Source organism: Schistocerca americana, chromosome 10, assembly GCF_021461395.2.
Source record: "Schistocerca americana isolate TAMUIC-IGC-003095 chromosome 10, iqSchAmer2.1, whole genome shotgun sequence".
Lineage (NCBI taxonomy): Eukaryota > Metazoa > Arthropoda > Insecta > Orthoptera > Acrididae > Schistocerca > Schistocerca americana.
Genome location: NC_060128.1, coordinates 35,206,209 through 35,233,289, shown reverse-complemented (window position 1 = coordinate 35,233,289; position 27,081 = coordinate 35,206,209). Strand labels below are relative to the sequence as shown.

Genomic DNA, 27,081 nt, shown 5'->3' with positions numbered 1-27,081 from the left:
TGATTTGAACATCTCGTGTGAGACCGGTTTAAGATTGCGATGCTTCCCTTCAGGTTTACTGTATACCTCGGACCTTCTTATTGACGATGAAACACAGAAATTGCATCCGCATTGAGTACAAAAGGCACAATGAAGACTTAAGTACAAGAGGACTGACTCGTCTTACTGTCTATGTTTAGAACCTTTCCTGTGAGACCAGGTTTAGATTCCAATGCTTCACTTCAGGTTTACTGTATACCTTGGACCTTCTAATTCACGATGAAACACAGATATTGCATCTGAATTTAATTCAAAAGGCACAATGCCGACTTAAGTACAAGAGGACTGAAACTCTAACATTCTATGATTTGAACCTCCCCTGTGAGTTCAGTTGTAGATTCCGATTCTTCACTTCAGGTTTACTATCTACCTTGGACCTTCTTATTGACGATGAAGCACAGAAATTGTATCCGAGTTTAACTCTTTGGAGCACGGTGGTATACATAGTATACCACCTTTTGAAAATTTTCTTGGCTCTTTGCACAGTGGTTTAACTGCACGACCACCACTCTAATATGCTCACCTAGTTCTCTACTTATCAGACAGATGGCACTCACTGCCTATAAGGAATCAGTTCCCGCCAAGAATTGCATAGATTACAACTGTGAAAGCTGCGTGCTGAGTTGTGCATGGTTTTTGCGTGTGAATAGTGGTTTATAACGAATTTCTTGTTGCGCCTGTGTTTTTTCCATATCTTGGACGTCACAGCTACGGTATGAACCCATGTATACATTCATATGCACAATCTTCCGTTATTTATATACAATTTATTTTGGTGGTATATTATTTGTACCACCGTGCATGTAGCAGTATTCTATTGCATTTCGTTTCCTAGTATAAAATTCGAAATCCTCCGCTACAAAGTTTAGTTTTTAATTGTGTTGTGACTTATTTTAGCTCTTTCTCCATTTTGTTTTGCTTACGTATTCTTTACTTGGATTCAGGCTGTTGTTTGAAAATGAAAATGTCAAGAAGAGGCTTACGAGATGAAGAAATCGAACGATTATTGTGTGAAATTCCATCAGACGAGGATTCCACTGTTGACACCACAGATGACGAATCTGATTATGAAGCAAGCATTGTTGCGGAGGCTATTGTGTCGTCTGAAGGCGAAGTTTCAGAGAGCGAGGAAGAAAGTGAGTCCACTCCGCCAAAACGCGCTGCTGACACAGCGCCAACTTGGGGACAACAATTCAATGCTACCTCAGGAATGCAGTTCGACAGTGAATCAGGACCAAGTGCTTTTATTAGGGACATTGATGATCCAGAACCTATCGATATATTCGAAAAAATATTTCCAAAAGAGCTAGTTGAGCTAATCGTTTTCCAAACAAATTTATATGCGACGCAATCTGGCAAGTCTTTCACTCCAACAACTGACAATGAAATACGAACTTTCCTGGGAATCAACATTTTGATGGGTATAAAGCGTATGCCAGCATACAGAGACTACTGGTCTAGTGCCCCAGAACTTCATGATCGTTATATTGCATCTCTGATGGCAGTAAATCGGTTTGGATGGTTACTGAGGAACATTCATCTGAATGATAACACATTGCATCCAGAAAAAGGACACCCAGGTTATGACAAACTGTACAAGCTGCGACCAGTGATCAAGATACTATCTGAATCTTTTTCCAAGTGTTACCAACCCAGCAAACACCTAGCAATTGATGAGTCAATGATCAAATTCAAAGGCCGCAACAGTATGAAACAATACATGAGAGATAAACCCATAAAGCGTGGTTACAAAGTGTGGATGCTGTGTGACAAGACCTCTTACAACTTGAAATTTGATATTTACACCGGAAAAGTAGGTGACACAGTGCAAACAGGCCTTGGGGAGCATGTAGTGCTGAGTTTGTCCTCTGAACTCGTAAATAAAGGCCATTATCTTTATTTCGACAACTATTTCAATAGCTATAACTTGTTGGCTGGTTTACAGCAGAGAAACATATATGCCTGTGGGACAGTTCAACCAACAAGGAAACATTTACCCAAATTAAAAACAGACAAAGAATTAAGCAGAGGTGAATTTGACTGGAGGGTCAGCAACTGTGGCATCCTCTACTTGAAGTGGAAAGATAAGAGAGCTGTTCATCTCCTTTCAAATTTTCACAGTCCTGAAGTTACTACAGTGACTCGCCGTGAAAGAGATGGTTCACGCATAGAGCTACCTTGTCCTCAAGCAGTGATGGATTACAATGCACACATGAACAATGTCGACAAGTTCGACCAACTGAAAAAATCATATGAAATAAGCCGGAGAAGTAAAAAGTGGTGGCACCGAATATTCTTTCACCTGCTTGATGTCAGTATCGTCAACAGCTATATAATTTGGAAGGAACTAGGCGATAGAGAAAAAATGACTGCCAAAGTCTTCAGGATGAGTATCCTGCAAAGCTTAGTAACCCAGAAAACACCATTGAGGCCATCTAGACTTCATGAGAGTCAAGTCCACGTAAAGAAAAACAAGCCATATGTTTCCTCACGCCAGCGTCTCGACAATTCATCCCACCAGCCAGAGCGTACTACCGCCAGACGTTGTGCGAAATGCAGTACAAAAAAGAAGCAAGTGCGCACTTTCTGGATGTGCGCTGAATGCAAAGTGCCTTTGTGCCTTAGCAAAACAAAAAGGTGCTTTCAAGATTTTCACAAAAAGGAATAAGAAACATATTTTATTTGTAAGGTTTGTAATTTGATTTTGTATTGTAAATGACCAATTGCCAGAAATAAAATTATTTTACATTAATTATACTAATTATTACTGCTTAGAGTAGAATTTAAAGGTGAGTTACAAGCACAAACCAAGATATCTCAAAAACTTTAGGTACGGCCCTAAGTGGCATGGTGGTATATTATATATACCACCATCTAAAACCAAAATCAATACAATAAAAAATTTTAATTCATGTTTTCCTTTATTAGCAACCCCACCAGACATAGAAAATGCATGTTTTATTAAAAAATTAATTAAACATAAAATCTGTGCATCAAAGAGTTAAAACAAAAGGCTCAATGCCGACTTAAGTACAAGAGGAATGACACTTTAACTTTCTATGATTTGAACCTCTCCTGTGAGTCCAGTTTTAGATTCCGATGCTTCACTTCAGGTTTACTGTATACCTTGGACGTTCTTATTGCCGATAAAGCACAGAAATTGCATCCGAATTAAATTCAAAGTGCACAATGACGACTTAAGTACAAGAGGACTGACTCTTCTTACTGCCTATGTTTAGAACCTCTCCTGTGAGTCCAGTTTTAGATTCCGATGCTTCACTTCAGGTTTACTGTATTCCTTGGACCTTCTTATTGACGATGAAGCACAGAAATTGCATCCGAATTTAGTACAAAAGGCACAATGCCAACTTAAGTACAAGAGGACTGACTCTCCTTTCTGTCTATGTTTAGAACCTTTCCTGTGAGAGCAGGTTTGGATTCCATTGCTTCACTTCAGGTTTACTGTATACCTTGGCCCATCTAATTGACGATCAAGCACAGAAATTGCATCCGAATTAAATTCAAAAGGCACAATGACGACTTAAGTACAAAAGGACTGACACTTCTTACAATCTATGTTTAGAATCTCTCCTGTGAGACCAGTTTTAGATTGCGATGCTTCACTTCAGGTTTACTGTATACCTTGGACCTTCTTATTGTCGATGAAACACAGAAATTGTATCCGAATTTAATTCAAAAGGCTCAATGCCGACTTAAGTACAAGAGGACTGACACTCTAACTTTCTATGATTTGAACCTCTCCTGTGAGTCGAGTTGTAGATTCCGATTCTTCACTTCAGGTTTACTGCATACCTTGGACCTTCGTATTGACGATGTAGCACAGAAATTGCATCCGAATTAAATTCAAAAGGCACAATGACGACTTAAGTACAAAAGGACTGACACTTCTTACAATCTATGTTTAGAATCTCTCCTGTGAGACCAGTTTTAGATTGCGATGCTTCACTTCAGGTTTACTGTATACCTTGGACCTTCTTATTGTCGATGAAACACAGAAATTGTATCCGAATTTTATTCAAAAGGCACAATGCTGACTTAAGTACAAGAGGACTGACTCTCCTTTCTGTCTATGTTTAGAACCTTTCCCGTGAGACCAGGTTTGGATTCCAATGCTGCACTTCAGGTTTACTGTATACCTTGGCCCATCTAATTGACGATCAAGCACAGAAATTGCATCCGAATTAAATACAAAAGGCACAATACCGACTTAAGTACAAGAGGACTGACACTTCTTACATTCTATGATTTGAAGCTCTCCTGTGAGACCGGTTTTAGTTTCCGATGCTTCACTTCAGGTTTACTGTATCCGTTGGACCTTCTTATTGTCGATTAAACACAGAAATTGCAATCGAATTTAATACAAAAGGTACAATGCCGACTTAAGTACAAGAGGACTGACACTCTAATTTTCTATGATTGGAACCTCTCCTGTGAGTCCAGTTTTAGATTCCGATGCTTCACTTCAGGTTTACTGTATAGCTTGGACCTTCTAGTTGACAATGAAACACAGAAATTGCATCGGATTTAAATTCAAAAGGCACATTGCCGACTTAAGTACAAGAGGACTGATACACTAACATTCTATGATTTGAACCTCTCCTGTGAGTCCAATTTTAGATTCCGATGCTTCACTTCAGGATTACTGTATAGCTTGGACCTTCTTATTGACGATGAAGCACAGAAATTTTATCGGAATTAAATTGAAAATGCACAATGCCTACTTAAGTACAAGAGGACTGACACTCTAACTTTCTATGATTTGGTCCGCTCCTGTGAGTCCAGTTTTAGATTCCGATGCTTCACTTCAGGTTTACTGTATCCCTTGGACCTTCTTATTGACGATGAAACACAGAAGTTGCATCGTAATTAAACTCAAAAGGCACAATGCCGACTGATGTACAAGAGGACAGATACTCTAACTTTCTATGATTTGAACCTCTCCTGTGAGTCCAGTTTTAGATTCCGATGCTTCACTTCAGATTTACTGTATCCCTTGGACCTTCTTATTGACGATGAAAAACACAAATTGCATCCGAATTTAATACAAAAGGCACTATGCCGACTTAAGTACCAGAGGATTGAAACTCTGACTTTCTACGATTTGAACCTATCCTGTGAGTCCAGTCTTAGATTCCGATGCTTTACTTCAGGTTTACTGTATACCTTGGTCTTTATTATTGACGATGAAGCACAGAAATTGCATCGGAATTTAATTCAAAAGGCACAATGCCGACTTAAGTACAAGAGGACTGACACTCTAACTATCTATGATTTGAACTTCTCCTGTGAGTCCAGTTTTAGTTTCCGATGCTTCACTTCAGGTTTACTGTATACCTTGGACCTTCTTGTTGACGATGAAGCACAGAAATTGCATCGGAATTAAATTCAAAAGGAATAATGCCGACTTAAGTACAAGAAGACAGACACTCTAACTTTCTATGTTTTGAACCTCTCCTGTGAGTCTAGTTTGAGATTCCGATGCTTCACTTCAGGTTCACTGTATACCTTGGAGCTTCTTATTGCCCATGAAACACAGAAATTGCATCGGAATTAAATTCAAAAGACATAATGCCGACTTAAGTACAAGAGGACTGACACTATAACATTCTATGATTTGAACCTCTCCTGTGAGTCCAGTTTTAGATTCCGATGCTTGACTTCAGGATTACTGTATACCTTGGACCTTCTTATTGACGATAAAGCACAGAAATTGCATCAGAATTAAATTCAAAAGGCACAATACCGACTTAAGTACCAGAGGACTGACACTCTAACTTTCTTTGATTTCAACCTCTCCTGTGAGTCCAGTTTTTATATTACGATGCTTCTCTTCAGGTTTACTTTATCCCTTGGACCTTCTAATTGTCGATGAAACACAGAAATTGCATCCGAATTTAATACAAAAGACACAATGCCGACTTAAGTACAATTGGATTGACACTCTAACTTTCTATGATTTGAACATCTCCCATGAGTCAAATTTTAGATTCCGATGCTTCACTTCAGGATTACTGTATACCTTGGACCTTCTTATTGACGATGCACATAATTTTTATCGGAACTAAATTGAAAAGGCACAATGCCGACTTAAGTACAAGAGGACTGAAACTCTGCCTTTCTACGATTTTCACATCTCCTGTGAGTCCAGTTTTAGATACCGATACTTCACTTCAGGTTTAATGTATACCTTGGACCTTCTCATTCACGATGAAGCACAGAAATTGCATCGGAATTAAATTCAAAAGGCACAATGCCGACTTAAGTACCAGAGGACTGACACTCTAACTTTCTATGATTTGAACCTCTCCTGTGAGTCCAGTTTTAGATTCCGATGCTTTACTTCAGGTTTACTGTATACCTTGGACCTCCTTATTGACGATGAAACAGAGAAATTGCATCGTAATTAAATTCAAAAGGCATTATGCCGACTTAAGCACAAGAGGACTGACACTCTAACTTTCTATGATTTGATCCTCTCCTGTGAGTCCAGTTTTAGATTCCGATGCTTCACTTCAGGTTTACTGTATCCTTCGGACCTATTAATTGACGATTAAACACAGGAATTTCATCCGAATTCAATACAAAAGGCGCAATGCCGACTTAAGTACCAGAGGACTGAAACTTTGACTTTCTACGATTTGCACCTATCCAGTAAGTCCAGTTTTAGATTCCGATGCTTCACTTCAGGTTTACTGTATACCTTGGACTTTCTTATTGACGATGAAGCACAGAAATTGCATCGGAATTAAATTCAAAAGGCACAATGCGGACTTAAGTACAAGAGGACTGACACTCTAACTTTTTATGATTTGAACCTCTCCTGTGAGTCCAGTTTTAGTTTCCGATGCTTCACTTCAGGTTTACTGTATACCTTGGACCTTCTTGATGACGATGAAGCACAGAAATTGCATCGGAATTAAATTCAAAAGGCACAATGCCGACTTAAGTACAAGAGGACTGACATTCTACCTTTCTATGATTTGAACCTCTCCTGTGAGTCCAGTTTTAGATTCCGATGCTTCACTTCAGGATTACTGTATCTCTTGGACCTTCTTATTGTCGATGAAACATAGAAATTGCATCCGAATTTAATACAAAAGACACAATGCCGACTTAAGTACAAGAGAACTGACACACTAACTTTCTATGATTTGAACCTCTCCTGTGAGTCCAATGATAGATTCCGATGCTTCCTTCAGGTTTACTGTATCCCTTGGATCTTCTTATTGACGATGTAACACAGAGATTCCATCGGAAGTAAATACAAAAGGCACAATGCCGACTTAAGTACCAGAGGACTGACATTCTAACTTTCTATGATTTGAACCTCTCCTGTGAGTCCAGTTTTAGATTCCGATGCTTTACTTCATGTTTACTGTATACCTTGGACCTCCTTATTGACGATGAAACAGACAAATTGCATCGGAATTAAATTCAAAAGGCATTATGCCGACTTAAGCACAAGAGCACTGACACTCTAACTTTCTATGATTTGATCCTCTCCTGTGAGTCCAGTTTTAGATTCCGATGCTTCACTTCAGGTTTACTGTATCCCTTGGACCTTCTTATTGACGATGAAACACAGGAATTGCATCCGAATTTAATACAAAAGGCGCAATGCCGACTTAAGAACCAGAGGACAGAAACTCTGACTTTCTACGATTTGCACCTATCCTGTAAGTCCAGTTTTAGATTCCGATGCTTCACTTCAGGTTTACTGTATACCTTGGACTTTCTTATTGACGATGAAGCACAGAAATTGCATCGGATTTAAATTCAAAAGGCACAATGCGGACTTAAGTACAAGAGGACTGACACTCTAACTTTTTATGATTTGAACCTCTCCTGTGAGTACAGTTTTAGTTTCCGATGCATCACTTCAGGTTTACTGTATACCTTGGACCTTCTTGTTGACGATGAAGCACAGAAATTGCATCGGAATTAAATTCAAAAGGCACAATGCCGACTTAAGTACAAGAGGACTGACATTCTAGCTTTCTATGATTTGAACCTCTCCTGTGAGTCCAGTTTTAGACTCCGATGCTTCACTTCAGGATTACTGTATCTCTTGGACCTCCTTATTGTCGATGGAACATAGAAATTGCATCCGAATTTAATACAAAAGACACAATGCCGACTTAAGTACAAGAGAACTGACACACTAACTTTCTATGATTTGAACCTCTCCTGTGAGTCCAATTATAGATTCCGATGCTTCCTTCCGGTTTACTGTATCCCTTGGATCTTCTTGTTGACGATGAAGCACAGAAATTGCATCGGAATTAAATTTATAAGGTACAATGCCAACTTAAGTACAAGAGGACTGACGCTCTGACTTTCTACGATTTGCACCTATCCTGTAAGTCCAGTTTTAGATTCCGATGCTTCACTTCAGGTTTACTGTATACCTTGAACCTTCTTATTGACGATGAAGCACATAAATTGCATCGGAATTAAATTCAAAATCACAATGCCGACTTAAGTACAAGAGGACTGACACTCTAACTTACTATGATTTGAACGTCTCCTGTGAGTCCAGTTTTCGATTCCGATGCTTGACCTCAGGTTTACTGTATACCTTGGACCTTCTTATTGACGATGAAGCGCAGAAATTGCATCGGAAATAAATTCAAAAGCCACAATCCCGACTTAAATACAAGAGGACTGACACTCTAACTTTCTATGATTGGAACCTCTCCTGTGAGTCCAGTTTTAGATTCCGATGCTTCACTTCAGGTTTACTGTATCCCTTGGACCTTCTTATTGTCGATGAAACACAGAAATTGCATCCGAATTTAATACAAAAGGCACAATGCCGACTTAAGAACAAGAGGACTACCACTGTAACTATCTATGATTTGAACCTCTCCTGTGAGTCCAGTTTTAGATTACGATGCTTCACTTCAGGTTTACTGTTTACCTTGGACGATCTTATTGACGATAAAGCACAGAAATTACATCGGAATTAAATTCAAAAGGCACAATGCCGACTTAACTACAAGAGGACTGACACTCTAACTTTCTATGATTTGAACCTCTCCTGTGAGTCCAGTTTTAGATTCCGATGCTTCACTTCAGGTTTACTGTATTCCTTGGACATTCTTATTGTCGATGAAACACAGAAATTCCATCCGAATTAAATACAAAGGACACATTGCCGACTTCAGTAGAAGAGGACTGACACTCCAACTTTCTATGATTGGAACCTCTCCTGTGAGTCCAATTTTAGAATCCGATGCTTCACTTCAGGATTACTGTTTACCTTGGACGTTCTTATTGACGATGAAGCACAGAAATTTAATCGGAATTAAATTGAAAAGGCACAATACCGACTTAAGTACAAGAGGACTGACACTCTAACTTTCTATGATTTGAACCTCTCCTGTGAGTGCAGTTTTAGATTCCGATGCTTCCTTCAGGTTTACTGTATCCCTTGGATCTTCTTATTGACGATGAAACATAGAAATTCCATCGGAATAATATACAATAGGCACAATGCCGTCTTAAGTACAAGAGGACTGACACTTCTTACATTCTATGATTTGAACCTCTCCTGTGAGAGCGTTTTTAGATTCAGATGCTTCACATCTGGTTTACTGTATCCCTAGGACATTCTTATTGACGATGAAACACAGAAATTGCATACGAATTTAATACAAAAGGCACAATGCCGACTTAAGTACAAGAGAACTGACTCTTCCTACTGTCTATGTTTAGAGCCTCTCCTGTGAGTCCAGTTATAGATTCCGATGCTTCACTTCAGGTTTACTGTATCGCTTGGACCTTCTTATTGACGACGAACCTCAGAAATTGCATCCGAATTTAATACAAAAGGCACAATGCCGACTTAAGCACAAGAGGACTGAAACTCTGCATTTATACAATTTTAACCTCTCCTGTGAGTCCAATTTTAGTTTCCGATGCTTCACTTCAGGTTTACTGTATACCTTGGACCTTCTTATTGACGATGAAACACAGAAATTGCATCGGAATTAAATTCAAATGGCACAATGCCGACATAAGTACAAAAGGACTGACACTCTAACTTCCTATGATTTGATCCTCTCCTGTGAGTCCAGTTTTAGATTCCGTTGCTTCACTTCAGGTTTACTGAATACCTTGGACCTTCTTATTGACGATGAAGCACATAAAAGACATCGGAATTAAATTCAAAAGGCTCAATGTCGACTTAAGCACAAGAAGACCGACACTCTAACTTTCTATGATTTCAACCTCTCCTGTGAGTCCTGTTTTTGATTTCGATGCTTCACTTCAGGTTTACTGTATACCTTGGACCTTCCTATTGACGATGAACCACAGAAATTGCATCCGAATTTAATTCAAAAGGCACAATGCCGACTTAAGTACAAGAGCACTGACACTCTAACTTTCTATGATGTGAACCTCTCCTGTGAGTCCAGTTTTAGATTCCGATGCTTCACCTCAGGTTTACTGTATACCTTGGACATTCTTATTGACGATGAAACACAGAAATTGCATCGGAATTACATTAAAAAGACATAATGCCGACTTAAGTACAAGAGGACTGACACTCTAACTTTCTATGATTTGAACCTCTCCTGTGAGTCCAGTTTTAGATTACGATGCTTCACTTCAGGTTTACTGTATACCTTGGACGATCTTATTGACGATAAAGCACAGAAATTGCATCGGAATTAAATTCAAAAGGCACAATGCCGACTTAACTACAAGAGGACTGACACTCTAACTTTCTATGATTTGAACCTCTCCTGTGAGTCCAGTTTTAGATTCCGATGCTTCACTTCAGGTTTCCTGTATCCTTTGGACCTTCTTAATGTCGATGAAACACAGAAATTCCATCCGAATTTAATACAAAGGACACAATGCCGACCTCAGTACAAGAAGACTGACACTCCAACTTTCTATGATTGGAACCTCTCCTGTGAGTCCAATTTTAGATTCCGATGCTTCACTTAAGGATTACTGTATACCTTGGACGTTCTTATTGGCGATGAAGCACAGAAATTTTATCGGAATTAAATTGAAAAGGCACAATACCGACTTAAGTACAAGAGGACTGACACTCTAACTTTCTATGATTTCAACCACTCCTGTGAGTCCAGTTTTAGATTCCGATGCTTCCTTCAGGTTTACTGTATCCCTTGGATCTTCTTATTGACGATGAAACATAGAAATTCCATCGGAATAATATACAATAGGCACAATGCCGACTTAAGTACAAGAGGACTGACACTTCTTACATTCTATGATTCGAACCTCCATTGTGAGAGCGTTTTTAGATTCAGATCCTTCACATCAGGTTTACTGTATCCCTAGGACCTTCTTATTGACGATGAAACACAGAAATTGCATACGAAATTAATACAAAAGGCACAATGCCGACTTAAGTACAAGAGAACTGACTCTTCCTACTGTCTATGTTTAGAACCTCTCCTGTGAGTCCAGTTATAGATTCCGATGCTTCACTTCAGGTTTACTGTATCCCTTGGACCTTCTTATTGACGATGAAACACAGAAATTGCATCCGAATTTAATAGAAAAGGCACAATGCCGACTTAAGTACCAGAGGACTGAAACTCTGCATTTCTACAATTTTAACCTCTACTGTGAGTCCAGTTTTAGATTCCGATGCTTCACTTCAGGTTTTCTGTATACCTTGAACGTTCTTATTGACGATGAAGCACAGAAATTGCTTCGGAATTAAATTCAAAAAGCACAATGCCGACTTAAGTACAAGAGGACTGACACTCTAACTTTATATGATTTGAACCTCTCCTGTGAGTCCAGTTTACTATTTCGAAGCTTCACTTCAGGTTTACTGTATCCTTTGGACCTTCTTATTGACGATGAAACACAGATATTGCATCGGAATTAAATTCAAAAGGCACAATTCCGACTTAAGTACAAGAGGACTGACACTCTAACTTTCTATGATTTGAACCTCTCCTGTGAGTCCAGTTTTAGATTCCGATGCTTCACTTCAGGTTTACTCTATACATTGGACCTTCTTATTGACGATGAAGCACAGTAATTGCATCGGAATCAAATTCAAAAGGCACAATGCCGACATAAGTACAAGAGGACTGACACTCTAACTTTCTATGATTTGAACCTCTCCTGTGTGTCCAGTTTTAGATTCCGATGCTTCACTTTAGGTTTACTGTGTACCTTGGACCATCTTATTGACGATGAGGCCCAGAAATTGCATCGGAATTAAATTCAAAAGGCACAATGCCGACTTAAGTACAAGAGGACTGACACTCTAACATTCCATGTTTTGAACCTCTCCTGTGAATCCAGTTTTAGATTCCGATCCTTCACTTCAGGTTTACTGTATCCTGTGGATCTTCTTACTGACGATGAAACACAGAAATTCCATCGGAATTAAATACAAAAGGCACAATGCCGACTTAAGTACATGAGGACTGACACTTCTTACATTCTATGATTTGAACCTCTCCTGTGAGACCGGTTTTAGATTCCGATGCTTCACTTCAGTTTTACCGTATCCCTAGGACCGTCTAATTGACGATGAAACACAGAAATTGCATCCGAATTTAATACAAAAGGCACAATGCGGACTGAAGTACAAGAGGACTGAAACTCGGACTTTCTACGATTTTAACCCCTCCTGTGAGTCCAGTTTTAGATTCCGAAGCTTCACGTCAGGTTTACTGTATACCTTGGACCTTCTTATTGACGATGAAGCACAGAAATTGCATCGGAAATAAATTCAAAAGGCACAAAGCCGACTTAAGTACAAGAGGACTAACACTCTAACTTTCTATGATTTGAATTTCTTCTGTGAGTCCAGTTTTAGTTTCCGATGCTTCACTTCAGGTTTACTGTATACCTCTGACCTTCTTATTGACGATGAAGCACAGAAATTGCATCGGAATTAAATTCAAAAGGCACAATGCCGACTTAAGTACAAGAGGACTGACACATAAACTTTCTATGAATTGAACCTCTCCTGTGAGTCCAGTTTTAGATTCCGATGCTTCACTTCCGGTTTACTGTATCCCTTGGGCCTTCTTATTGGCGATCAAGCTCAGAAATTGCATCCGACGTAAATACCAAAGGCACAATGCCAACTTAAGTACAAGAGGACTGACACTTCTCACATTCTATGAATTGAACCTCTCCTGTGAGACCGGTTTTAGATTCCGATGCTTCACTTCAGGTTTTTCTGTATACCTTGGACCTTCTTATTGACGATGAAGCACATAAATTGCATCGGAATTAAATTCAAAAGGCACAATACCGACTTAAGAACAAGAGGACTGACACTCTAACTTTCTATGATTTAAACCTCTCCCGTGAGACCGGTTTTAGATTCCGATGCTTCAATTCAGGTTTACTGTATACCTTGGAAATTCTAATTGCCGATGAAACACAGATATTGCATCCGAATTTAATACAAAAGGCACAATGCCGACTTAAGTACAAGACGACTGACACTCTAACTTTCTATGGTTTGAACCTCTCCTGTGAGTCCAGTTTTAGATTCCGTCGCTTCACTTCAGGTTTACTGTATACCTTGAACCTTCTTATTGACGATGAAGCACAGAAATTGCATCAGAATTAAATTCAAAAGGCACAATGCCGACTTAAGTACAAGAGGACTGACACTTAAACTTTCTATGATTTGAACCTCTCCTGTGAGTCCAGTTTTAGATTCCGATGCTTCACTTCAGGTAAGCTGTATCCCTTGGACCTTCTTATTGGCGATCAAACACAGAAATTGCATCCGACATAAATACCAAAGGCACAATGCCGACTTAAGTACAAGAGGACTGACACTTCTTACATTCTATGAATTGAACCTCTCCTGTGAGACCGGTTTTAAATTCCGATGCTTCACTTCAGGTTTTTCTGTATACCTTGGACCTTCTTATTGACGATGAAGCACAGAAATTGCATCCGAATTTAATACAAAAGGCACAATGCCGCCTTAAGTGCAAGAGGACTGACACTCTAACTTTCTATGATTTGACCTCTCCTGTGAGTCCAGTTTTAGATCCCGATGCCTCACTTCAGGTTTACTGTATACCTTCGACCTTCTTATAGACGATGAAGCACAGAAATTGCATCGGAATTAAATTCAAAAGGCACAATGCCGACTAGAGTACAAGAGGACTGACACTCTCACTTTCAATGATTTAAACCTCTCCTGTGAGTCCAGTCTTAGATTCCGATGCTTCACTTCAGGTTAACTGTATACCTTGGACCTTCTTATTGACGATGAAACACAGATATTGCATAGGGATTAAATTCAAAAGGCACAATGCCGACTTAAGTACAAGAGGACTGACACTCTAACTTTCTATGATTTGAACCTCTTCTGTGAGTGCAGTTTTAGATTCCGATGCTTCACTTCAGGATTACTGTATACCTTGGACCTTCTTATTGACGATGCAGCACAGAAATTGCATCGGAATTAAATTCAAAAGGCAAAATGCCGACTTAAGTACAAGAGGACTGACACTCTAACTTTCTATGATTTGAACCGCTCCTATGAGTCCAGTTTTAGATTCCGATGCTTCACTTCAAGTTTACTTTATAACCTTGGACCTTCTTATTGACGACGAAGCACAGAAATTGCATCCGATTTTAATACAAAAGGCACAATGCCGACTTAAGTAAAAGAGGTCTGATACTCTAACTTTCTATGATTTGAACCTCTCCTGTGAGTCCAGTTATAGATTCCGATGCTTCACTTCAGGTTTACTGTACCCCTAGGACGTTCTTATTGTCGATGAAACACAGAAATTGCATCCGAATTTAATACAAAAGACACAATGCCGACTTAAGTACAACAGGACTGACTCTTCTTAATATCTATGTTTAGAACGATTCCTGTGAGACCAGTTTTAGATTCCGATGCTTCACTTCAGGTTTACAACATACCTTGGACCTTCTAATTGACGATGAAACACAGAAATTGCATCCGAAATTAATTCAAAAGGCACAATGCCGACTTTAGTACAAGAGGACTGACACTCTAACTTTCTATGATTTGAACCTCTCCTGTGAGACCAGTTTTAGATCCCGATGCTTCCCTTCAGGTTTATTGTATACCTTGGACCTTCTTATTGACGATGAAGCACAGAAATTGCATCGGAATTAAATTCAATAGGCACAATGAGGACTAAAGTACAAGAGGACTGACACTCTCACTTTCTATGATTTGAACCTCTCCTGTGAGTCCAATTTTAGATTCCGATGCTTCACTTCAAGTTCACTTTATACCTTGGACCCTCTTATTGACAATGAAGCACAGAAATTGCATCCGAATTTAATACAAAAGGCACAATGCCGACTTAAGTACAAGAGGACTGACACTCTAACATTCTATGATTTGAACCTCTCCTGTGAGTATAGTTTTAGATTCCGATGCTTCACTTCAGGTTTACTGTATACCTTGGACCTTCTTATTGACGATGAAGCCCAGAAATTGCATCGGAATTAAATTCAAAAGGCATAATGCCGACTTAAGTACAAGAGGACTGACACTCTAACATTCTATGTTTTGAGCCTCTCCTGTGAGTCCAGTTTTAGATTCCGATGCTTCACTTCAGGTTTACTGTTTCCCGTGGATCTTCTTACTAACGATGAAACACAGAAATATTATCGGAATTAAATACAAAAGGCACAATGCCGACTTAAGTACAAGAGGACTAACACTCTAACTTTCTATGATTTGAATTTCTCCTGTGAGTCCAGTTTCAGTTTCTGATGCTTCACTTCAGGTTTACTGTATCCCTTGGACCTTCTTATTGACGATGAAACACAGAAATTGCATCGGAATTAAATACAAAAGTCAGAATGCCGACTTATGTACAAAAGGACTGACACGTCTTACATTCTACGATTTGATCCTCTCCTGTGAGACTGGTTTTAGGTTCCGATGCTTCACTTCAGGCTTACTGTATCCCTTGGACCTTCTTATTGACGATTAAACACAAAAATTGCATCATAATTTAAAAAAAAGGCACAATGCCGACTTAAGTAGAAGAGGACTGACTCTTCTTACTGTCCATGTTTAGAACCTTTCCTGTGAGACCAGTTTTAGATTCCGATGCTTCACTTCAAGTTTACTGTATCCCTTGGACCTTCTAATTGACTATGAAACACACAAATTGCATCGTTATTAAATAGAAAAGGCACAATGCCGACTTCAGTACAAGGAGACTGACTCTTCTTACTATCTACGTTATGAACCTTGCGTTTGAGACCAGTTTTAGGTTCCGATGCTTCACTTCAGGTTTACTGTATACCTCTGACCTTCTTATTGACGATGAAGCACAGAAATTGTATCCGAATTTAGTACAAAAGGCACAATGCCGACATAAGTTCAAGAGGACTGACAATCTAACTTTCTATGATTTAAACCTCTCCTGTGAGACCGGTTTTAAATTCCGATGCTTCACTTCAGGTTTTTCTGTATACCTTGGACCTTCTTATTGACGATGAAGCACAGAAATTGCATCCGAATTTAATACAAAAGGCACAATGCCGGCTTAAGTGCAGGAGGACTGACACTCTAACTTTCTATGATTTGACCTCTCCTGTGACTCCAGTTTTAGATCCCGATGCCTCACTTCAGGTTTATTGTATACCTTGGACCTTCTTTTTGACGATGAAGCACAGAAATTGCATCGGAATTAAATTCAAAAGCACAATGCCGACTAGAGTACAAGAGGACTGACACTCTCAATTTCTAGGATTTAAACCTCTCCTGTGGGTCCAGTTTTAGATTCCGATGCTTCACTTCGGGTTAACTGTATACCTTGGACCTTCTTATTGACGATGAAACACAGAAATTGCATAGGGATTAAATTCAAAAGGCACAATGCCGACATAAGTACAAGAGGACTGACACTCTAACTTTCATTTGATTTGAACCTCTTCTGTGAGTCCAGTTTTAGATTTCGATGCTTCACTTCAGGATTACTGTATACCTTGGACCTTCTTATTGACGATGAAGCACAGAAATTGCATCGGAATTAAATTCAAAAGGTAAAATGCCGACTTAAGTACAAGAGGACTGACACTCTAACTTTCTATGATTTGAACCGCTCCTATGAGTCCAGTTTCAGATTCCGATGCTTCACTTCAAGTTTACTTAATACCTTGGACCTTCTTATTGACGATGAAGCACAGAAATTGCATCCGAATTTAATACAAAAGACACAATGTCGACTTAAGTAAAAGAGGTCTGATACTCTAACTTTCTATGATTTGAAAGTCTCCTGTGAGTCCAGTTATAGATTCCGGTGCTTCACTTCAGGTTTATTGTACCCCTAGGACGTTCTTATTGTCGATGAAACACAGAAATTGCATCCGAATTTAATACAAAAGATACACTGCCGACTTAAGTACAACAGGACTCACTCTTCTTAATATCTATGTTTAGAACGTTTCCTGTGAGACCAGTTTTAGATTCCGATGCTTCACTTCAGGTTTACAACATACCTTGGACTTTCTAATTGACGATAAAACTCAGAAATTGCATCCGAAATTAATTCAAAAGGCACAATGCCGACTTTAGTACAAGAGGACTGACACTCTAACTTTCTATGATTTGAACTTCTCCTGTGAGTCCAGTTTTAGATCCCAATGCTTCCCTTCAGGTTTACTGTATACCTTGGACCTTCTTATTGACGATGAAGCACAGAAATTGCATCGGAATTAAATTCAAAAGGCACAATGAGGACTAAAGTACAAGAGGACTGACACTCTCACTTTCTATGATTTGAACCTCTCCTGTGAGTCCAGTTTTAGATTCCGATGCTTCACTTCAGGTTAACTGTATACCTTGGACCTTCTAATTGACGATGAAACACAGAAATTGCATAGGGATTAAATTCAAAAGGCACAATGCCGACTTAAGTACAAGAGGACTGACACTCTAACTTTCATTTGATTTGAACCTCTTCTGTGAGTCCAGTTTTAGATTTCGATGCTTCACTTCAGGATTACTGTATACCTTGGACCTTCTTATTGACGATGAAGCACAGAAATTGCATCGGAATTAAATTCAAAAGGTAAAATGCCGACTTAAGTACAAGAGGACTGACACTCTAACTTTCTATGATTTGAACCGCTCCTATGAGTCCAGTTTCAGATTCCGATGTTTCACTTCAAGTTTACTTAATACCTTGGACCTTCTTATTGACGATGAAGCACAGAAATTGCATCCGAATTTAATACAAAAGACACAATGTCGACTTAAGTAAAAGAGGTCTGATACTCTAACTTTCTATGATTTGAAAGTCTCCTGTGAGTCCAGTTATAGATTCCGGTGCTTCACTTCAGGTTTATTGTACCCCTAGGACGTTCTTATTGTCGATGAAACACAGAAATTGCATCCGAATTTAATACAAAAGACACAATGCCGACTTAAGTACAACAGGACTCACTCTTCTTAATATCTATGTGTAGAACGTTTCCTGTGAGACCAGTTTTAGATTCCGATGCTTCACTTTAGGTTTACAACATACCTTGGACTTTCTAATTGACGATAAAACTCAGAAATTGCATCCGAAATTAATTCAAAAGGCACAATGCCGACTTTAGTACAAGAGGACTGACACTCTAACTTTCTATGATTTGAACCTCTCCTGTGAGTCCAGTTTTAGATCCCAATGCTTCCCTTCAGGTTTACTGTATACCTTGGACCTTCTTATTGACAATGAAGCACAGAAATTGCATCGGAATTAAATTCAAAAGGCACAATGAGGACTAAAGTACAAGAGGACTGACACTCTCACTTTCTATGATTTGAACCTCTCCTGTGAGACCAGTTTTAGATTCCGATGCTTCACTTCAAGTTTACTTTATACCTTGGACCCTCTTATTGACAATGAAGCACAGAAATTGCATCCGAATTTAATACAAAAGGCACAATGCCGACTTAAGTACAAGAGGACTGACACTCTAACTTTCTATGATTTCAACCTCTCCTGTGAGTCCAATTTAAGATTCCGATGCTTCACTTCAGGTTTACTCTACACCTTAGGCCTTCTTATTGACGATGAAGCACAGAGATTGCATCCGAATTATGTTCATAAGGCACAATGCCGACTTAAGTACAAGAGGACTGACACTCTAACTTTCTATGATTTGAACCTCTCCTGTGAGTCCAGTTTTAGATTCCGATGCTTTACTTCAGGTTTACTGAATACCTTGGACCTTCTTATTGACGATGAAGCACAGAAATTGCATCATAATTAAATTCAAAAGGCACAATGCCGACTTAAGTACAACAGGACTGACTCTTCTTAATATCTATGTTTAGAACCTTTCCTGTGAGACCAGTTTTAGATTCCGATGCTTCACTACAGGTTTACAGCATACCTTGGACCTTCTTATTGACGATGAAGCACAGAAATTGCATCTGAATTAAATTCAAATGGGACAATGCCGACTTAAGTACAAGAGGACTGACACTCTAACTCTCTATGATTTGAACCTCTCCTGGGAGTCCAGTATTAGATTCCGATGCTTCACTTCAGGTTTAATGTATCAGTTGGACCTTCTTATTGACGATGAAACACAGAAATTGTATCCGAACTTAATACAAAAGGCACAATGCCGACTTAAGTACAAGAGGACTTACTCTTCTTACTGTCTATGTTTAGAACCTCTCCTGTGAGACCAGTTTTAGATTCCGATGCTTCACTTCATGTTATCTGTATCCCTTGGACCTTCTTGTTGACTATGAAACACAGAAATTGCATAGTAATTAAATACAAAAGCACAATGCCGACTTCAGTACAAGAAGACTGACTCTTCTTACTATCTATGTTATGAGCCTTTAGTTTGAGACCAGTTTTAGATTCCGATGCTTCACTTCAGGTTTACTGTATCCCTTGGACCTTCTTATTGACGATGAAGCACAGAAATTGCATCCGAATTTAATACAAAAGGCACAATGCCGGCTAAAGTACAAGAGGACTGATTCTCTAACCTTCTTTGATTTGAACTTCTCCTGTGAGACCAGTTTTAGATTCCGATGCTTCAGTTCAGGTTTACTGTATACCTTGGATCTTCTTATTTACGATGAAGCACAGAAATTGCATCCGAATTTAATACAAAAGGCACAATGCCAACTTAAGTACAAGAGGACCGACTCTCTAACTTTCCATGATATGAACCTCTCCTGTGAGTCCGGTTTTAGATTCCTATGCTTCACTTCAGGCTTACTATATCCCTTGCACCTCCTTATAGCCGATGAAATACAGAAATTGCATCCGAATTTAATACAAAAGGCCCAATGCTGACTTAAGTACAAGAGAACTAAAACTCTAAATCTCTATGATTTGAACCTCTCCTGTGAGTCCAGTTTTAGAATCCGATGCTTCACTTCAGGTTTACTGTATACTTAGGACCTTCTTATAGACGATGAAACACAGTAATTGCATCGGAATTAAATTCAAAAGGCACAATGCCGACTTAATTACAAGAAAACTGACACTCTAACTTTCTATGATTTGAACCTCTACTGTGAGTCCAGTTTTAGATTCCGATGCTTCACATCAGGTTTGCTGTATACCTTGGACCTTCTTATTGACAATGAAGCACAGAAATTGCATCGGAATTAAACTCAAAAGGCACATTGACGATTTAAGTACAAGAGGACTGACACTCTAACTTTCTATGATTTGAACGTCTCCTGTGAGTCCAGTTTTAGATACCGATGCTTCACTTCAGGTATACTGTATCCCTTGGACCTTCTTATTGACGATGAAACACAGAAATTGCATCGTAATTTAAAAAAAAGGCACAATGCCGGCTCAAGTACAAGAGGTCTGACTCTTCTTACTGTCTATGTTTAGAACCTTTCCTGTGAGACCAATTTTAAGTTTACTGTATCCCTTGCACCTTCTAATTGACTATTAAACACACAAATTGCATTGTAATTAAATACAAAATGCACAATGGTGACTTAAGTACAAGAGGACTTACTCTTCTTACTGTCTATGTTTAGAACCTCTCCTGTGAGTCCAGTTTTAGATTCCGATGCTTCACTTTAGGTTTACTGTATACCTAGCACCTTCTTGTTGACGATGAAACACAGAAATTGCCTCTGAATGAAATTCGAAAGGCACAATGCCGAGTTAAGTACAAGAGTACTGACACTCTAACTTTCTATGATTTGAAAATCTCCTGTGAGTCCAATTTTACATTCCGATGCTTCACCTCAGGATTACTGTATACCTTGTACCTTCTTATTGACGTCAAAGCACAGATATTTTATCGGAATTAAATTGAAAAGGCACAATGCCGACTTAAGTACAAGAGGACTGACACTCTAACTTTCTATGATTAGAACCTCTCCTGTGAGTCCAGTTTTAGATTCCGATGCTTCACTTCAGGTATACTGTATACGTGGGACCTTCTTATGGACGATGGAACACAGAAATTGCATCGTAATTAAATTCAAAAGGCACAATGCCGACTTAAGTACAAGAGGACTGACAGTCTAACTTTCTATGATTTGAACCTCTCCTGTGAGTCCAGTTTTAGATCCCGATGCTTCACTTCAGGTTTACTGTATACCTTGGACCTTCTTATTGACGATGAAGCACAGAAATTGCATCGGAATTAAATTCAAAAGGCACAATGCCGACTTAAGTACAAGAGGACTGACACTTCTTACATTCTATGATTTGAACCTCTCCTGAGAGACCGGTTTTAGATTCCGATGCTTCACTTCAGGTTTACTGTACCCCTAGGACCTTCTTATTGTCGATGAAACACAGAAATTGCATCCGAATTTAATACAAAAGACACAATGCCGACTTAAGTACAACAGGACTGACTCTTCTTAATATCTATGTTTAGAACCTTTCCTGTGAGACCAGTTTTAGATTCCGATGCTTCACTTCAGGTTTACAGCATACCTTGGACCTTCTAATTGACAATGAAACACAGAAATTGCATCCGAAATTAATTCAAAAGGCACAATGTCGACTTTAGTACAAGAGGACTGACACTCTAACTTTCTATGATTTGAACCTCTCCTGTGAGTCCAGTTTTAGATCCTGATGCTTCACTTCAGGTTTACTGTATACCTTGGACCTTCTTATTGACGATGAAGCACAGAAACTGCATCGGAATTAAATTCAAAAGGCACAATGCCGACTAAAGTACAAGAGGACTGACACTCACACATTTATGATTTGAACCTCTCCTGTGAGTACAGTTTTAGATTCCGATGCTACACTTCAAGTTTACTTTATACCATGGACCTTCTTATTGACAATGAGGCACAGAAATTGCATCCGAATTTAATACAAAAGGCACAATGTCGACCTACGTACAAGAGGACTGACACTCTAACTTTCTTTGATTTGAACCTCTCCTGTGAGTCCAATTTAAGATTCTGATGCTTCACTTCAGGTTTACTCTATACCTTAGACCTTCTTATTGACGATAAAACACAGAAATTGCATCGTAATTAAATTCAAAAGGCACAAAGCCGACTTAAGTCCAAGAGGACTGACAATCTAACTTTCTATGATTTGAACCTCTCCTGTGAGCCCAGTTTTAGATTCCGATGCTTCACTTCAGGTTTACTGTATACCTTGGACCTTCTTCTTGACGATGAAGCACAGAAATTGCATCGGAATTAAATTAAAAAGGCACAATGCCGACTTAAGTACAACAGGACTGACACTCTAACTTTCTATGATTTGAACCTCTCCTGTGAGTCCAGTTTTAGATTCCGATGTTTCACGTCAGGTTTACTGTATCCCTTGGATCTTCTTATTGACGATGAAACACAGAAATTGAATCGGAATTAAATACAAAAGGCACAATGCCGACTTAAGTACAAGAGGACTGACACTTCTTACATTCTATGTTTTGAACCTCTCCTGAGAGACCGGTTTTAGATTCCGATGCTTCACTTCAGGTTTACTGTATCCCTTGGACCTTCTTGTTGACGATGCAACACAGAAATTGCATCCGAATTTAATACAAAAGGCACAATGCCGACTTAAGTACAAGAGGACTTACTCTTCTTACTGTCTATTTTTAGAACCTCTCCTGTGAGACCAGTTTTAGATTCCGATGGTTCACTGCAGGTTTACTGTATCCCTTGGACCTTCTTATTGACGATGAAGCACAGAAATTGCATTCGAATTTAATACAAAAGGCACAATGCCGACTTAAGTACAAGAGGACTGATACTCTAACCTTCTATGATTTGAACTTCTCCTGTGAGACCAGTTTTAGATTCCGATGCTTCACTTCAGGTTTACTGTATACCTTGGATCTTCTTCTTTACGATGAAGCACAGAAATTGCATCGGTATTATATTCAAAGGGCACAATGCCGACTTATGTACAAGAGGACTGACACTCTAACATTCTATGATTTGAAACTCTCCTGTGAGTCCAGTCTTAGATTCCGATGCTTCACTTCAGGTTTACTGTATCCCTTGGACCTTCTTATTGACGATGAAACACAGATATTGCATCCGAATTTAATACAAAAGGCACAATGCCAACTTAAGTACAAGAGGACCGACACTCTAACTTTCTATGATATGATCCTCTCCTGTTAGTCCAGTTTTAGATTCCTATGCTTCACTTCAGGCTTACTGTATCCCTTGGACCTCCTTATAGACGATGAAACAAAGAAATTGCATCCGAATTTAATACAAAAGGCCCAATGCCGACTTAAGTACAAGAGGACTGACGCTCTAAATTTCTATGATTTGAACCTCTCCTGTGAGTCCAGTTTTAGATTCCGATGCTTCACTTCAGGTTTACTGTATACCTTGGATCTTCTTCTTTACGATGAAGCACAGAAATTGCATCGGAATTTTATTCAAAGGGCACAATGCCGACTTATGTACAAGAGGACTGACACTCTAACTTTCTATGATTTGAAACTCTCCTGTGAGTCCAGTTTTAGATTCCGATGCTTCACTTCAGGTTTACTGTATACTTAGGACCTTCTTGTTGACGATGAAACACAGAAATTGCATCGGAATTAAATTCGATAGGCACAATGCCGACTTAAGTACAAGAGGACTGACTCTCTAACTTTCTATGATTTGAACCTCTCCTGTGAGTCCAATTTTAGATTCCGATGCTTCACTTCAGGTTTACTGTATACCTTGGACCTTCTTTTAGACGATGAAACACAGAAATTGCATCGGAATTAAATTCAAAAGGCACAATGCCGACTTAATTACAAGAGGACTGACACTCTAACTTTCTATGATTTGAACCTCTCCTGTGAGTCCAGTTTTAGAATCCGATGCTTCACTTCAGGTTTGCTGTATACCTTGGACCTTCTTATTGACAATGAAGCACAGAAATTGCATCGGAATTAAACTCAAAAGGCACATTGCCGATTTAAGTACAAGAGGACTGACACTCTAACTTTCTATGATTTGAACGTCTCCTGTGAGTCCAGTTTTAGATTCCGATGCTTCACTTCAGGTTTACTGTATCCCTTGGACCTTCTTACTGACGATGAAACACAGAAATTGCATCGTAATTTTAAAAAAAAGGCACAATGCCGACTTAAGTACAAGAGGACTGACACTTCTTACATTCTATGATTTGAACCTCTCCTGAGAGACCGGTTTTAGATTCCGATGCTTCACTTCAGGTTTACTGTACCCCTAGGACCTTCCTATTGTCGATGAAACACAGAAATTGCATCCGAATTTAATACAAAAGACACAATGCCGACTTAAGTACAACAGGACTGACTCTTCTTAATATCTATGTTTAGAACCTTTCCTGTGAGACCAGTTTTAGATTCCGATGCTTCACTTCAGGTTTACAGCATACCTTGGACCTTCTAATTGACAATGAAACACAGAAATTGCATCCGAAATTAATTCAAAAGGCACAATGCCGACTTAAGTCCAAGAGGACTGACAATCTAACTTTCTATGATTTGAACCTCTCCTGTGAGCCCAGTTTTAGATTCCGATGCTTCACTTCAGGTTTACTGTATACCTTGGACCTTCTTCTTGACGATGAAGCACAGAAATTGCATCGGAATTAAATTAAAAAGGCACAATGCCGACTTAAGTACAACAGGACTGACACTCTAACTTTCTATGATTTGAACCTCTCCTGTGAGTCCAGTTTTAGATTCCGATGTTTCACGTCAGGTTTACTGTATCCCTTGGATCGTCTTATTGACGATGAAACACAGAAATTGAATCGGAATTAAATACAAAAGGCACAATGCCGACTTAAGTACAAGAGGACTGACACTTCTTACATTCTATGTTTTGAACCTCTCCTGAGAGACCGGTTTTAGATTCCGATGCTTCACTTCAGGTTTACTGTATCCCTTGGACCTTCTTGTTGACGATGCAACACAGAAATTGCATCCGAATTTAATACAAAAGGCACAATGCCGACTTAAATACAAGAGGACTTACTCTTCTTACTGTCTATTTTTAGAACCTCTCCTGTGAGACCAGTTTTAGATTCCGATGGTTCACTTCAGGTTTACTGTATCCCTTGGACCTTCTTATTGACGATGAAGCACAGAAATTGCATTCGAATTTAATACAAAAGGCACAATGCCGACTTAAGTACAAGAGGACCGATACTCTAACCTTCTATGATTTGAACTTCTCCTGTGAGACCAGTTTTAGATTCCGATGCTTCACTTCAGGTTTACTGTATACCTTGGATCTTCTTCTTTACGATGAAGCACAGAAATTGCATCGGTATTATATTCAAAGGGCACAATGCCGACTTATGTACAAGAGGACTGACACTCTAACTTTCTATGATTTGAAACTCTCCTGTGAGTCCAGTCTTAGATTCCGATGCTTCACTTCAGGTTTACTGTATCCCTTGGACCTTCTTATTGACGATGAAACACAGATATTGCATCCGAATTTAATACAAAAGGCACAATGCCAACTTAAGTACAAGAGGACCGACACTCTAACTTTCTATGATATGATCCTCTCCTGTTAGTCCAGTTTTAGATTCCTATGCTTCACTTCAGGCTTACTGTATCCCTTGGACCTCCTTATAGACGATGAAACAAAGAAATTGCATCCGAATTTAATACAAGAGGCCCAATGCCGACTTAGGTACAAGAGGACTGACGCTCTAAATTTCTATGATTTGAACCTCTCCTGTGAGTCCAGTTTTAGATTCCGATGCTTCACTTCAGGTTTACTGTATACCTTGGATCTTCTTCTTTACGATGAAGCACAGAAATTGCATCGGAATTTTATTCAAAGGGCACAATGCCGACTTATGTACAAGAGGACTGACACTCTAACTTTCTATGATTTGAAACTCTCCTGTGAGTCCAGTTTTAGATTCCGATGCTTCACTTCAGGTTTACTGTATACTTAGGACCTTCTTGTTGACGATGAAACACAGAAATTGCATCGGAATTAAATTCGATAGGCACAATGCCGACTTAAGTACAAGAGGACTGACTCTCTAACTTTCTATGATTTGAACCTCTCCTGTGAGTCCAATTTTAGATTCCGATGCTTCACTTCAGGTTTACTGTATACCTTGGACCTTCTTTTAGACGATGAAACACAGAAATTGCATCGGAATTAAATTCAAAAGGCACAATGCCGACTTAATTACAAGAGGACTGACACTCTAACTTTCTATGATTTGAACCTCTCCTGTGAGTCCAGTTTTAGAATCCGATGCTTCACTTCAGGTTTGCTGTATACCTTGGATCTTCTTATTGACAATGAAGCACAGAAATTGCATCGGAATTAAACTCAAAAGGCACATTGCCGATTTAAGTACAAGAGGACTGACACTCTAACTTTCTATGATTTGAACGTCTCCTGTGAGTCCAGTTTTAGATTCCGATGCTTCACTTCAGGTTTACTGTATCCCTTGGACCTTCTTACTGACGATGAAACACAGAAATTGCATCGTAATTTTAAAAAAAAGGCACAATGCCGACTTTAGTACAAGAGGACTGACACTCTAAGCTTCTATGATTTGAGCCTCTCCTGTGAGACCAGTTTTAGATTCC

General features: G+C 39.1%; 1 protein-coding gene across 1 annotated transcript; it reads left to right on the top strand.

Moving 5' to 3' along the window:
* The first annotated feature begins 585 nt into the window (after positions 1 to 585).
* On the top strand, positions 586 to 2,869 carry LOC124552654 (piggyBac transposable element-derived protein 4-like). Its single transcript, XM_047126980.1, has 4 exons — positions 586 to 671; positions 937 to 2,567; positions 2,665 to 2,728; positions 2,815 to 2,869. Exons 1-4 carry the CDS (start codon positions 586 to 588, stop codon positions 2,867 to 2,869), a joined length of 1,836 nt encoding a protein of 611 aa, XP_046982936.1.
* The last annotated feature ends 24,212 nt before the right edge of the window (positions 2,870 to 27,081 follow it).